The 15,629-nt window shown below is 33.3% G+C and overlaps 2 protein-coding genes across 2 annotated transcripts; one reads left to right on the top strand and one right to left on the bottom strand.

The window, feature by feature from the left end:
* The first annotated feature begins 6,320 nt into the window (after window positions 1-6,320).
* LOC112776734 (uncharacterized) lies at window positions 6,321-8,180 on the top strand. The gene is made up of 3 exons (XM_025820969.3): window positions 6,321-7,060; window positions 7,452-7,625; window positions 7,904-8,180. The coding sequence occupies exons 1-3, from the start codon at window positions 6,890-6,892 to the stop codon at window positions 7,988-7,990; spliced, it is 432 nt and encodes a 143-aa protein (XP_025676754.1). The 5' UTR covers window positions 6,321-6,889; the 3' UTR covers window positions 7,991-8,180.
* A 2,691-nt stretch (window positions 8,181-10,871) lies between these two features.
* Window positions 10,872-11,765, bottom strand: LOC112775927 (UPF0481 protein At3g47200-like). The gene has a single exon (XM_025819836.1). The coding sequence runs from the start codon at window positions 11,763-11,765 to the stop codon at window positions 10,872-10,874; it is 894 nt and encodes a 297-aa protein (XP_025675621.1).
* Window positions 11,766-15,629: the final 3,864 nt, after the last annotated feature.

Raw genomic sequence — 15,629 nt, 5'->3', positions numbered from 1 at the left:
ACCAATTCAAAACATATAGTTTCAAATACAATGAATCTTCAATCTCTCAAATATATAAGGTATCGAATCAAATCAATCAGATAATATTTTTTTTTATCAGAAATCTTTTCAAATCATACTTTCTCAATCATAAAAACATATTTCATAATTTTAAAGTGAGTGCCAACAAATACTTTAATATTTCAAAAGTATATATTCGAATAAAATCAATATTCTAAATTAATATAAAGCTTTATCAAACACATATATAGTCTCATGTAAATCTCTAAAGTATGAATTTCATAAAAATAATTATTCAGCTATAATAAATCAATTATTCTAATTAAATCAAAGTTCTTCAATAACAGTTTTATAAATATAATTAAAAACTCATAATAGCATAAACCAAAAGATTAACGGTTATAAATGTAAAGCCTACTCACAGCATGGTCCTAACGGACCGAAGAGACCAAACCCAGAGTGTCGAATTCAAGATAAGGAGGATTGAAGTAGAATAAAATGAATGAGCGCAGAATATGGACTGGAGTAGCGACAAAATGGAGCTAGCGATAGTCCCGGAAATCTAAAACAGGAAAAACTAAAATCGAATTAAAACAAGGACAAGACAGATTAAATGGTGGCATAATAGGACATGAAAGCTAGAGCAGAATCAAGGAAAAAGGCTGGACCGGGATAATGACAGGAACAGTTCAGCTCCGGCGGCAACGACGACTTGGTCCAGGTACATCCAAACGGCGACATGAACAACACAGCAGCAGACGTCCCTCCTTGGCGTTTCTTGGCGGCGGCCATAGCAGCAGCAGCAGCGGAGTTCCAACGGCGGCAGAACCTCCCTGCGACCACTTCTCTCTTCACACGCGTTCTGTTTCTCTCCCGGCGACAGATTTGGCGGTGCGAAACGAAGGCACGAACGGCCGCAATGGTGGCTGGGCTTGACGGCAACGACCCTTCCCGTGGCGGCTCTGGGTAGAACGGCGCGTCTTCCCTCTGTTTGCAAACCTCCATGGACGGCAACGATGAAGACCTCGACGGTGACGACGGCGACACGAGACGGTGACGCCTCCTTCTCCTTGCGCGGCTCTCTCTCCCTCGGTTCTGGCCTTCCTCGCGATGACACCACGGCAGCGACGGTGGCAGTGACACCCACCGGCGCCACCTCCCTTCCTTCTTCTTCTCTTCCCTCTCCGGTTCTCCCCCTCTTCTCTTTTCCTTTTCTATTCTTTTGTTCTGCTGTTGGAAGGGGTAAGGGTGGCTAGGGTTTTGGTGAGTGTGTGAGGGAGTGTGCTATGTAAAAGTTAGGGTTAGAATTTTGGTTTGGAAAAAAAAAGAGAAGGGTATTATAGGGATTTTACATTCTAGCCTCCTTAAAAAGAATTTTCGTCCTCGAAGATTGATATAATCTGCAAGACTTTATTTGGTTTTAGCACTTTACCAAACATGAAAAAGAAGTATAAAGAGATCTAAAAGTTATAAGATAGGTTTTTGTTAAAAATATGCGGTTGACATTCACCGACTCACATTTTCTTGACAGCTTTGATGTACATAGCACTCTTCACTTCGTTCGTCAATCTCCTCAAAATACCTTCTTACTTCATTCTTTCCTTGGTTCTGTAGTATATATCTACGGAAGCAACCGGTCTTACGTCATGTCTTAGAATTATATCTTTTCGAACTTCAGCATCAATAAGTTGTGTCCTAATGAATTAACGTATCGTTTGCTATATGGGAATCGCACGTGACACCGAAATAAGCACGGGTTTACTCAAAAGGATTCGAAACCTAGAAAGAGAATAGCAAACATCATAAATGGTGTTCGCACGAACGTGGAAGGATGTTTAAGATTGCAATTAAACAATGATGTACAGAAACAATGAAGTGTCCCAGAAAGAGAATCAATTGAATTTTAACGAAAAAATCTGAATCAAAAAATTTTTGATAGAAACAATAAAAGAAAAGATAGTGCATTAGGTCAAAACAAGTTTAAGTTGGATCAAAGAAGTACAAAGTTCACTAAAAGAAGATAACCAAAGTCAATGGCAGTGTTTTTTTTTTTTTTTTCAAAAAGATTTAAGTGGATGATTAGGGACACGATAAGGCAAGAAAAGAATCAAATCAATAACTTTTTCAAAGAAGATCTGGAACAAGAATTCGAGGAGAATATTAGAAGATATGATGTATTATAGTAAAGAAAGTTCAGATTACATCAAGGAGTTACATAGTTCACGTAAAGGAATGCAACGTCAACACATATGTTGTCGAGAATCTATGGGATAGCCAAAAGCACGACGATAAGATCGAGATATGCATAAGATGTAGGACGTGAAACAAAATAATCAAATTTCCAATTTCAACAAGGATTAAAACAAGGAACTCTTGATATGAAATATAGCGGAGTGAATGATAAATAAAATCACGCGGCACGATTATAGCGCATACTTCAACACAAACCATCCCAAGAAGAACACCTAACGTTCCCAAACTTAACGATTACCATTACTTAAATAAAAGAAACGAAAGAGTTTAGAAGAACTATTTCTCGCAAGTTATAATTTCTAGCTCTCCGTATGCACCATGCTAAACAATCATACCACAAGATGTGACGACGCTAGATAGAATATAGATTTTTTTTTCTTTCAACAAAACTAGAAAGCGAACAAAACAAAACAAAGTCCAGCAGAACAATATCATCATAGCATAAGAGGCTTTAGGGCATAAGTAATTGTTGAAATCACCGAAAAAGTTTCACCATATTCCTTATTCTATAACCATTCCTCATCAACGTCATCATCAAGACTCTAAAAAGGCCAAAAATAATGAAAGTATTGCAAATAATTGAGAGAGTAAATTAGGAAAAGGACATAGATGTTGCATCCAAAATTAGAAGCTAGCATATATAAAAAATGGTATCACTTAAAAATTTCTATTTCTAAACATCAACAACCATAACAAAACGAAATATTCAAACACAATCAATCAAAGCATACAGATAAAGAAAAGATTCAAAACAACCAAATGCAACGTATAATAAAAATCCAAAATAAATGAACCAGTTAAAAAAGGAAACTCATGAAAAGAAAGAAAAAAAATGATAAATTTACATCTTCAAGATCAAATTGTGATCAATCCATACCCATTATTTCCTAGGTTAACAAGCTATGACGGAACAACTCAAGATCAAACCCAAAAACTCAAAAAGAACTCACAGTACAAAAATTTATTCATCAATTTATTTAGAGTATAGACATCCCCAATTTTCATACATTACAAACAAGAAATTTTTCAATCTCCATCGCCCACAATTTCAGTGCAAGGTGTCAAATACAGATGGGCTAGCAATTTAAAATATTTTCGACATAATTCTATAATCATGAAAGAAAACTTATGTAACATATAGAAGTTTATGACTCAATATAGTATTTATTGTACAAGCACATAATTCTCAAGTGAGCATTACCATACTAATCATATGAATTTAAAAGGAAAAATTCTTCCTTGATATCTTAAAAGCAAAATATCTAAAGGAAATAGCATCAACCAATCGAGAGTCATCACTATATCATAAAGCCAATGACATATAAGTTGAGCAATTAGAATTTAGTTCTTTCACTCTTTGTTCATGGAAGAATAATAACAAAAATAACTAAATAAATAATCGCATAAGTATGAAAGTCAAGTTTAAACCATAAACACTTTATGAATAAGATAAGATATGAAAACCTCCTAGCTCACTATTAACTTATTTTAGCAATTTTCAACCAAGATTCATCAAGTTACAACCGCATCAATCACCAATTCAGCAACACTTACATATTATTAAACTACTTTACAGCAGCAACCAATAACCTCATGCATCCCTCAAAAGCAATTAACTCAGATTATTTATTTGTTAATAATCACTAATCAAGCAACATATATCAGCAAAGAACTATCTAAATTAGTAACTAACTCTCACATGCAAGTTACAATTTAACACATATTCAAGATAATCATCATATGCTTTATAATCATTAGAATATAACAAGGAAAAAAAAACTTGTATATAAACTTTGTTCAGCTTTGAGGATTTAGATATCTAGTCTTTTTCGTTGAAAATCAATAAAAATTATTTTTAATATGCAATATCTATAATCCCAATCTTACAAGGCACTACAAATCAAGAAAATTAATCTCTCTAAACTTTTGAGAATAAAAACTAGTTAAGAGCAGGAAAACTCTCAAAAAACTAAGATTGAGAGAATTCTCAAGTTTTATATCTTAGCCAAGAGCAAAATTCATTATTTAATCACCAACAAAAAGCAAGCGTTCATAATCTAGATATCACCTGAACAATCAGAAAAATAGTTCCATAACAGAAAAACCATATTTGACAACATAGTACCATAATAGAACCAAATCAGCAAATTAAAAAAAACTCAACCAAACTTCTAGGTTGAAAAACATTTCAATCCAGCCAATTAATCACCCAAATAATTCACTACACCTAAGTAGAGAAAATCATTAATCTAACAAACAACAATAACACTTCATTCATATGTTTATCGCATAATTCTTCTCCTTGAGCAACTGAATAACAATTTTTTTTTAAAATTATTGATTTGAAAGAAAGGATCACAAGCAACTCAAAATTTAGTCATAACTTCAAAGATTATCAACATAAAAATAAAAATTCAGATATCGCTTATCAAGTCCAAAACAAGGCATCTCGTTTAGTAACTCAATAAATTCATGCAACCCAAAATTTCAAATACAGCTCTATAAAGGAATTAGATAGTAATTCACAGCAAATACCAATCGGATCTTCTAAGTATTTCATGAAATATTGACATTAGGAATCATAGAGAACAACACAAAGACGAAAAAGATTAAAGCATGCATTCACAAAAAGGAAAAAGATTAGAACTAGCTACAAGGCAGGAATCGCGAACCGGAACCGAAACTGAAACTATTGCAAGAACACATTCGAGAAAGCCTAGCAAAGGATAAGGCAAGATTGGGTACAAAAGGACAAGAGTAGTAAAAAGAGGCAGAGGATAGATGATCACAATAATTAGAAGACAACAATGACATAAAGGACAAAGAGGACATTCCTATAGGCCTTTGATAGTGCCACAATTTGTACAAATAGGCGCGCTTCTATTTATACAATTGTAATCCTACCATAGGACACTTGCTCCATATTACACAGATTAAACCTAAGCTCTGATACCACTTTGTCATGGCCCAAAACGAGCCATGACCGGCGCTTAGGAAAATAATCCCTAGCAAGCCTAATCGACTCAACGATAAATTGAATAAAAAAAATAAAAAATATTTGAAATAGAAAATTACAATTTCTAAAATGAATAATTACATATTTTTAATAAAAGATAAAATAAATAAATATGGATGGATTCTGCCTGTGACATATGGAGCATATACATCTAGGAACTCGACAAAAATAGATACTTATTGCAGATCATGACTCTTGATTAGAAAATCTCACATAGTCAAGTATTTGTTCCTAAAAAATATTTTTAAAAAAAAGGGTGAGTTTTGCAACTCAGTGACTAGACAATACATCTATAATCCACATGAGACTATATAAACATTATTATCAAAGCAATTTAAATTAGAAAATAGCAGTTGATAATAATAAGTGAATCAATAAGGGAGTTCTCATACAGAAATCAAATCAAAAGTCCACACATGGGCGGCTCCACCTCTATGGGTAGCCCTTTCCTCTTGTGTGTCCTAACAGAATAACAGATCTAACGTGTGGCCTACACGTTAGGCTAGCAACACCCCTGCTAGCTGGAGTCTGAGTCAGATGCATCTAAGTTAACGTCATAACCGCCGTTAACTACGGTTTTCTAATACGAGCCTCCCAGACCAATTCAAAACATATAGTTTCAAATACAATGAATCTTCAATCTCTCAAATATATAAGGTATCGAATCAAATCAATCAGATAATATTTTTTTTTATCATAAATCTTTTCAAATTATACTTTCTCAATCATAAAAACATATTTCATAATTTTAAAGTGAGTGCCAACAAATACTTTAATATTTCAAAAGTATATATTCGAATAAAATCAATATTCTAAATTCATATAAAGCTTTATCAAACACATATATAGTCTCATGTAAATCTCTAAAGTATGAATTTCATAAAAATAATTATTCAGCTATAATAAATCAATTATTCTAATCAAATCAAAGTTCTTCAATAACAGTTTTATAAATATAATTAAAAACTCATAATAGCATAAACCAAAAGTTTAACGGTTATAAATGTAAAGCTTATAGCATGGTCCTAACGGACCGAAGAGACCAAATCCAGAGTGTCGAATTTAAGATAAGGAGGATTGAAGTAGAATAAAACGAATGAGCGCAGAATTTAGACCGGAGTAGCGACAAAATAGAGTTGGCGATAATCCCGGAAATCTAAAACAGGCAAAACTAAAATTGAATTAAAACAAGAACAAGACAGATTAAATAGTGACATAATAGGATATGAAAGCTAGAGCGGAATCAAAAAAAAGGCTGGACTGGGATAATGACAGAAACAGTTCAGCTCCAGTGGCAACTACGACTTGGTTCAGGTACATCCAAACGGCGGCAGGAACAACGCAGCAGCAGACGTCCCTCCATGGCGTTTCTTGGCGGCAGAGGCGCGGCGGCCATAGCAGCAGCAGCAGCGGAGTTCCAACGGCGGCAGAACGTCCCTGCGACCACTTCTCTCTCCACGCGCGTTCTGTTTCTCTCCCGGCGACAGATCTGGCGGCGCGAAACGGAGGCACGAACGGCCGCGATGGTGGCTGGGCTTGACGGCAACGACCCTTCCCGTGGCGGCTCTGGGTAGAACGGCGCGTCTTCCCTCTGTTTGCAAACCTCCATGGACGGCAACGATGAAGACCTCGACGGCGACGACGGCGACACGAGACGGTGACGCCTCCTTCTCCTTGCGCGGCTCTCTCTCCCTCGGTTCTGGCCTTCCTCGCGATGACACCACGGCGGCGACGGTGGCAGTGACGCCCACCGGCGCCACCTCCCTTCCTTCCTCTTCTCTTCCCTCTCCGGTTCTCCCCCTCTTCTCTTTTCCTTTTCTGTTCTTTTGTTCTGCTGTTGGAAGGGGTAAGGGTGGCTAGGGTTTTGGTGAGTGTGTGAGGGAGTGTGCTATGTCAAAGTTAGGGTTAGAATTTTGGTTTGGAAAAAAAAAAGAGAAGGATATTACAGGGATTTTACAGTAATGTGTATATACCCATCTTAATTCAGTTACTAATGTTTGATCATAGCACTATGGAAGAGGATGAAACTTGCTATGCTTAGACATTTGTTTTATGATTTTCTTTGAATAAACACACATTGCATGCTGGAGATTATGCTTATCAATTAAAAATAACAGTAACTTTTTATATCCTATTTAGGAGGTTTAACCTGTATAATTTATCATTAGCTGTTTCTTTTCAGGAGAATTTGTTGCTAAAGGAGCAAATTCAGGTGCTGATTAAGGAAAGAAATTCTTTCAAAAATGCGTTTAGAATCCAGCATGAGCGTTTTTCTGAATATGATGAAAAGAACCAAGAGTTGCAGCATTTGAAGCAGTTAGTATCTCAATATCAAGAACAGATCAGAACTCTTGGGGTCAGTATCAATTTTATTTCTATTTCACACTAGGCTCACAGTTCTCTATTGGGAAAATATTTTGCAATAATCTCATTATTTGATTTAAATTTCTCCTTGATAACATGCATTTGTATATTCCAATATAACCTTGTCAGTTTTACCATTGTCTTAAATCTCCCATAACTTATTTCATCATTTTAAAATAACTATCTATACTTATAAAGCTACACACATTAGTAGTAAATTGCAGGTCCTTTAATGCGTATTGATGTTGAGTTACATGGTTTTGTTGGCAGGTGAACAACTATGCTTTGGCAATGCATTTAAAGCAAGCTCAACAGAGCAACCCCTTTCCAGGGCATTTCCCTCCTGATGTCTTCTAATTGCACAATGCAAATATTAGGAATATGTCATAATAAAGCTAGCAAAGTAGCTGAATTTTTTGGTTGGGTCTAAGGTTCTGTCATTATTAGTTTCTGAGGGGGAAGGTAGGAATTGCATTCCATATGTTGTTATAATTTGATGTTGTAAGATGTTTTCAGTTAATTCAATTATCGCGGTTTCATTACTCCATTTTGTTGTCTTTTATTTTACGTTTAGTTTTTAATTGTTAGCACTGAGCAAGAAGCATATTTTGCTCTTAGAGCTGCTTTCTCTCTAATATTGTTCATAAATGAAACATGTTTGACTGTTGAGCATTGCACTTATTCGTGCAACGTTTTCACTTTTATTTACTTAAATTCTTAGAGAAAATTTAAACTAAAAATCCCCATCTCGTTATTGTGGGTCAGCTCCTCGTTCAATTTAAATTTTTAAAAATTATCAAAAGAAACTAACCATGGTTATGTGCTCAATTTGTTCTAGATTGTAGCTGCGAATAATTGAGGCATACCATTGCTCTCCTTTATCTCTCTTCCTATGCAAAATTCTCTGAAATTCTGAATCTTATTATCTATCAATGCAAGCACTGAAAAACCTTTGCATAATATTTCACAGGCCAATGGTGATACCACAAAAAAGTTATTCTTTACAAAATACAGAGAATTAAGTGGTATGTAAAGATGCTTCAAGATAGATGTTTGGTTAAATTTAGTTAAAAAGAGTGTTAGGGGATAATAAATTTTGTGATTTGTAGCTATCAATTAGCCATTATTGGTGTTTTTAATAGTGTGAGATTTTATTCAATGGTATGAGATTATTCACTTTTCTTTTGCTAGTTAAGTGTTGGCCAGATTTTAATGAAAGTGCTGTCTACCTAGATTTTCTCTTTAGTTAAAACATTAACTTAGTAGCATTCTTCTTAAAATTGTATCCCTCCAAATTTAAACCCAATCTTTACTCTTTGGGACTCAAATACAGACAACAATAGACAAATCCACATGCTCGAATAATGTTTTATTCATCATCAAGAACATATAGCAAACTAGAAAAAGCAATAGATCGTCCGTAATATTGTGTTGATTCTGTTCTCTAGAATTAATTCTACATTGCACTTGAGACTTCTTCTTGGCTTCTCTGAAATCACTTGGTTAAAACTAGCTCCTTGACGCTAGCAGGAACGAAGCACTGAGATTATGGCTATCTTAGTTTGTTGTTGAAAGAAAGGATAACATATGCAGACACTGTTTTCTAATGCTTTCATACAAGACAATTTCTTATAGTTTTTACAGAATGAATAATTAGTTTGAGGATCTTCAAAATTACTCTTAGCAAGCTTGTCAAGAGAGACATGTAGCATTGTTCTCAACTCTGAAAGAAAAGTATATGCTCTATTCTGTAAATTTTCATTAGGTGAAATATAAGTAACTTGGAATTTCCGATAACTCTTTTTTCTCTCTCTCTTAACAGTGGAACTTTTTAAGTGTGTTTGATTTTGTATTTGCAAATCTGGATTAGTATTAATGTGATTGTAATTATAGGATTGATTTCGATTGAAATTCGTCTAGTAATAACTATAATATTATATGCACATCAAAAATATAAAATAAACTAGCAATCTTTAGATTGTCCATGATAAGCAAATCCTTGTGCAGCCTTAAAAAATTGTCCATGCTAATGTTTAGATTTGGATGCGGAGAAAGTTGTTTGTATTTTAGGCCTGGATGATTGCTTAACTTGTTTGGTTAATTGCTTTTCGGCTTCTTCTAGTCCCTTCAGTTCTTGTTCTAACCAAGAGGGTACCACATACTCTTATAAAAGGAGAAGAAAAGAACATGAATCATTCTTTGAGTGTGTCTTTTGGGTTGATTAGAGTTAATTCTGTTTTCTAGAATTAATTCTTCATTGTCCTTACGCATAGATATCAAACAAGAAATCATGCATATTGTTTTATTCGTTGCACGTGTATAGCTTTTGTAGAATGAATAATTGGTTTGAGGATCTTTAAAATTAGGAAAGGTACAGGTAGACAATGAAAATATTAAATAATGTGAACAATAAATATATCGGATGTTCAATTTACTAGGTGTTCGGATGTTCAATTCACTAGGTATGTGAATGGTTATTCTAATATTAAGATTTAGATGAGTAATTTGGAGTGTATTGTATTTTACTTGAATTGGGCCAATTTTAAGACCCGTTGTTCATGTTGTTAAAAAAAAAAAGTCAATCCTTAAAATTATTCTTACTAAGTTTGTCAAGAGAAACATGCAGTGTTGTTCTCAACTCTTACAATTACAAACGCCAATTCTACGTTTTCTTCTCAATTATTGATGATGGTAGTAATGTTTGCTTGGTGAACATAAATTCTGTCAGTAATAAGAGTACATTGAAATTTTGAAATAATAATTCAACTGAAGCATTTAAGGTTACGTATATATTATTTGGTATCGATGTGATTTTGATCAAAATTGGTTTAGTATCAATATCACCATGATTGATATTAAAAAATAGTATATATATACTAATAGCTTATTAATATTGAATAACATTTATGTCACAAGTAAGCACTGTTAGATGATGATAATCAAAATTAAGTTGGAAAGCTAATTTAAAAAATAAAAACATAATTAATCCTTGATATCTTGGCATATAGATATAATATAAGTGGAATCATTCAAGTTTTATGAAGCTAGCTAATCCAAATAAACAATTGAAATCTTTTTAGATAATCAAACAAATGATTAAGATGGATAACAGGATAATATTCAAATACAAATTATTGTCCACATACTCATCATGCAATGTGAGTGATGGTTTATTCATAATTAAACACACAAAAGTGAAAAAATAAAAAATAAAAGATGTTCCATAACATTGTTTTATTTAGGAAGCTTTAGGGTGCATGGCAAACCATGTCTGGATGAATGTGAGAACAAGGCCAAGTGTGGCGGCCAACAAAGCAATGATGGTCCATGGCGAGCGAAAAAACGTGTTAGAGGCCTCTCCCATCCAAGACAACATTCTGATCCTGCCTCGTTTGGACTCAAAATGTGAATGGATTTGAAGGCTAATGTGAGCGAAGAATAGTGTCTCAGGCACAAGAATGGTGTCCATCTTATTAAACAGGTCGGCGACTTCCTTGTCATTGGCAAGTTCGTTGATAATTATGCCGGCCATTCTCAGCTCCTTGACATCCTCCGGTTGGTCGATGAGAGAGCTCATGAAGACTAAAAATGAGCTGACCTCGAAGTTGTTGCGAAAATCAGGAGACATCTCGAAGGCCACTAGGTTGAAGAATATATAAGGTGTTGAGCCATCCACTATGAGTTTTGGAAGCTGCAGCATCCCATCATTGAAGCTGGGGTATAACGAGTTGTGGGAATCTTTTGTCACACGAATCCCAGCTGCCTTGAGTTCCCGGATGGTACCAATCCTGTACTTCCTGAGGTGCAGGGATCCCCTCTTCATCGGTATCAAATTGATAGCTTCGTAGATTGTGTGTTGGCCTCTCATTAAGAGGGCCTTCCTCAGATAATCAAGAAGATGGACGGGGTCCTCATCATCATCTCCATCCACTGCTACCTTCACTTCTTCATTCTCTCTTTTCTTTCGGGGAAGCTTGGGTGCCGTCTCAACCTTAATACCATGAACTTGGAGGAAGTTGCAGAGGCATTTTTGGAGCCTTTCTTGGTCCTGACACAAGAGCCTGAGTAATTGGAAAGGAACCTGGTTGTTCATGATAAGCAGATCCTGGTGCACCCGTACAAGCTTGTCCATGCTAATCTTTAGCTCTTGCTCTGGATCAACCCACAAGTCTGATTTTTCCAGCAATTCTAGCACACACATCCATCCACTATCAAACTAGATGCGTACAACCCGCGAGGGTTATCGTATAATTTCAACCACATCGGTTTCAGTGACCATGTGTTCTCCTCCCAGAGTTCCCTAAATAAATCTTCAACCTTTAGGTTAGTATCCTTAAGATACATTGCTGCCCATGCTTCTTTATACCGCCATCCTTTCGATTGACGATCGGACGGATGAAATGAAATGATCTGAGGCCAGTAATATCTTTCAAACTCAACCTTTCCACCCATGAACTCTCTTTGTATTTTAGGCCTTGAAACTCTGTTGCCTTCTCCACTTAACTGCTTCTCTGATTCTTCTAATGTCTTAAACAGATTATCCCTTTCTTCTATTTTAAACCTTTCTTGTATTTCAGAATTTGAACGAGTAATAAGCCCTGTATCCGATTCTTCTAACATCGGGGTAAGGGCCGAATGTTCCATTGTTGGTTGAGGTGAGAAAACAAACCAGGTACTTTCTCTCTTTATGCACAGCCCAGGTGACAAATACAAATGATTCTTTATGAGAAGTGAATAGAATCAATTCCAGTCTGTTCTAAACCTTCTACAAGTAAGGAAACAAGTTTATGAAGCCTTTCTATTTTCCTACTCTGTTCTAAACTTCTAACGATCATAGCTGTCATAACCGAACCAGGATCGAACTGGTCAAGTTATTGGCAAAAGATTCGATGGTCTCAGAACGTTTGGTCTCATAACAAAGCATGTTTTTTAAGTTTTTCAATAACTACTAAATAGTCAGCTTCTAATTTTAATTACAAATTAACATCATATATTTTATTTAATCATAAAAACTATTTTTTATTTTATAAATTATTATTTTATCATTCATCTATTATATTTATTAATAATAAAAAACAAAAACAAAAACAATAACGAATTAGATCTTTCATTCATCGTAATAATTTTTTGACAATTCCAATGATCCATTACATCCGTCGAGAATTTTGAAATCGTGTTTCTTAAAAAAAATCAATCCATTGAATTAACAAAACAATCGATTGAATTTCAAGTTTCTCATAATTCAATCAATTTATAAACCATTAATCACGACGCGATTCAAAATTTATAAAAACGATATGAAAATTGAGCGCGGCGCAATTCAAAATTCAATATACATATATATAAGAAAATTAAGAAAATTAAAAATAAGAAAATTATCAATTTACCAAAGATTTCTTATAAATCTTCTGATTATGTCCAAAATAGGCATTTACCGATGGAAATGCAATCCCCAAGAAATCTGAATTCAATATTTTACCTCTTGATCAAGGAGGCCTTCAACATGCAATTATGCAGCCGAGTGAGGTCTGATACAGCTATAAAGATTTCACATTTTTTCCTGATATTGATTTTGTGTCTCGAGTCATATAAGACTCAATTCAATTTTTACGATAGACTGAGTGTACTAATAATACATTGATACAGATTAAGGCTGCAATCGCAGTTATGCGCAATGTTCGAGGTTTACCCCTGCACAAGATTTCAAGAAAAATCGATTATTTTGTGATAAACTGAAGACCAATCCAATCGATTGAGTTATGGGAACTTAAAATTCAATCGATTGTTTTGTTAATCCAATCGATTGATTTTTTAAGAAACATGATAAATTTTTCATCGATTGGGATTGCCAAAAGTTATTACAATCAATGGAAGATCTAATTCGTTATTGTTTTTGTTTTTATCGTTAATAAACATAATAGATAACTGATAAAATAATAATTTATAAAATAAAAAATAATTTTTATAATTAGCTAAAATATATGAAATTAATTTGTAATTAAAATTAGAAAAGGACTATTTAACAGTTATTAAAAAACTTAAACAACATGTTTTGTTGTGGGACCATTTAATGGTCCAAACGTTCTGGGACCATCGAATCCGGTGCCCAAGTTATTGGGTTACTGGGTTATTAGTTCAACCAATGGATCACTGGTTAAATCGGTTAATCCGGTCCTATGTAAATAAAAAATAAAAAATAATAAAAAATTTAAAATACATATTTTTATTAACATTTTAAGAATTTTAAGAATATTCAGTTATTCTAAAATAATATTAAACAGAAATAACAATTATTTTGTTAATTTTACTTTATCATAAATATTTTATTTTGTTTTTATATTAAAATAATAATTATTTTCAAATTTTAATAATTTATTAATAAATTTATATCTATTATACTATTATATACTATAAGTATTTATTAAAAAATAATATTTATAGATATTATATAATTATAAAAAAATAAATAAATTTATAATTATTGTTAAATAAAAATATAATTAATTTAAAAATAAATGAGTTTATAATTAAAATTAAAATAAATTAAATAAAAATAAATTATTTGATAAAAGATATCTATATATATAATAATTTGTAATTATATTAACTAGAATTGTGATAACAATACAGGGGTTTGAAACCCAACCCATCCGATTTTAACAACACTGCTAATGATCCAATATTTTTATTTTTTATTTTTGGTAATTGTTTTTTAAAGTATTTATAACGATATTCTTAAATGCTGATATATGTTTTTTACTTTTTATTATATTTTTTCATTAAATTCGTTTTATATTTCAAATATAATTTCACCAAATAGTTCCATTGTAATTTATGGTTGTAAAAAGCAAAATATTCAATTAACATAAAATTTAGTTGCTAATATAATTCACATATTTTTTAATAAAATATATTCTTTATAGGGGCCAATGGTGTAAAGCTACTTACACAGATATCATACAAGACAATTTCTTGTAGTTTTTTATAGAATGAATAATTGGTTTGAGGATCTTCAAAATTACTCTCAGCAAGCTTGCCAAGAGAGACATGTAGCGTTGTTCCCATCTCTGAAAGAAAAGTATATGCTCTATTCTGTGAATTTTCATTAGGTGAAATATAAGTAACTGGAATTTCCAATAACTCTTTTTTCTCCCCCTCTTAACAGTGGAATTTTTAAAGTGTGTTTAGTTTTGTATTTGCAAATGTGGATTGGTATTAATGTGATTTTATATGCAGCAATCTATTCATCAAGAAAACTAAGTTTATCATCCTAAAATAAGCAGGAAAATTATATTCCAGCAGATGCATAAGTAAGGTTATTTTATTTATTGATATATTTTCCCTTAATAAGTTATGATATGAAGCTTTAGGGTGGAGAGCGAACCACAGTGTCTCAGGCACCATAATCTTGTATTTTAGGCCTTGAAGCATTGCTTGCTTTTTCAGTTATTTGCTTCCACGATTCTTCTAGTTTCTCACATTGTTCCTCTGACCACCTACAGGATGTGCAGGCAGCAGGCACCTTCTCTTGACAATTCACATGAAGTATGCATTTGTTCTTTAAGTTTAATTTTGATGCACTGACACGTGCAATTTGTTTTTTTGGATGACTATTCATGCGGTTAATGTGAAAGATAATTATTTTTACTGATATAGCATTACGTAATTGAATATACGTATAAAGTTTTACACTGACCAGTGCATCAAAATTAAATTATTGTTCTTTTAGTGTTTCTTTTGAAAAAGTATTGGGGTGATTAGACCTGATTTTACTTTCTAGAATTAATTATACATTGCACTTTAGATGACTTCTTGGCTTCTCTTAGCAGGTTCAATCAAGGCGTGTTACGATAAATCTCGAACAAAAGAAAGAAAGAAAGAAAAGTAGTTGTGCTAATGTTATAAGTATGAGCATTGCATAAAATTAGTCATACATTGAAGAAAATAAAAAAGAGTGAGGAGTTTATAAGATGAAAAACTCATTTATTATTTGTTA

This window comes from Arachis hypogaea, chromosome 19 (assembly GCF_003086295.3).
Source record: "Arachis hypogaea cultivar Tifrunner chromosome 19, arahy.Tifrunner.gnm2.J5K5, whole genome shotgun sequence".
Classification (NCBI taxonomy): Eukaryota; Viridiplantae; Streptophyta; class Magnoliopsida; order Fabales; family Fabaceae; genus Arachis; species Arachis hypogaea.
Note: the sequence above shows the minus strand (reverse complement) of the source record. Positions and strands in the feature narration are given on the sequence as shown.

What these genes read in the sequence shown, in the direction of transcription:
- LOC112776734 (XM_025820969.3), top strand. Translation starts at nt 6,890, where the DNA reads ATGAAGACCTCGACGGCGACGACGGCGACACGAGACGGTGACGCCTCC. An exon ending in CCTCTTCTCTTCCCTCTCCG is followed by an intron (nt 7,061 to 7,451) that starts GTTCTCCCCCTC and finishes GTTTCTTTTCAG; the next exon opens with GAGAATTTGTTGCTAAAGGA. An exon ending in AACAGATCAGAACTCTTGGG is followed by an intron (nt 7,626 to 7,903) that starts GTCAGTATCAAT and finishes TTTTGTTGGCAG; the next exon opens with GTGAACAACTATGCTTTGGC.
- LOC112775927 (XM_025819836.1), bottom strand. Translation starts at nt 11,765, where the DNA reads ATGGACAAGCTTGTACGGGTGCACCAGGATCTGCTTATCATGAACAAC.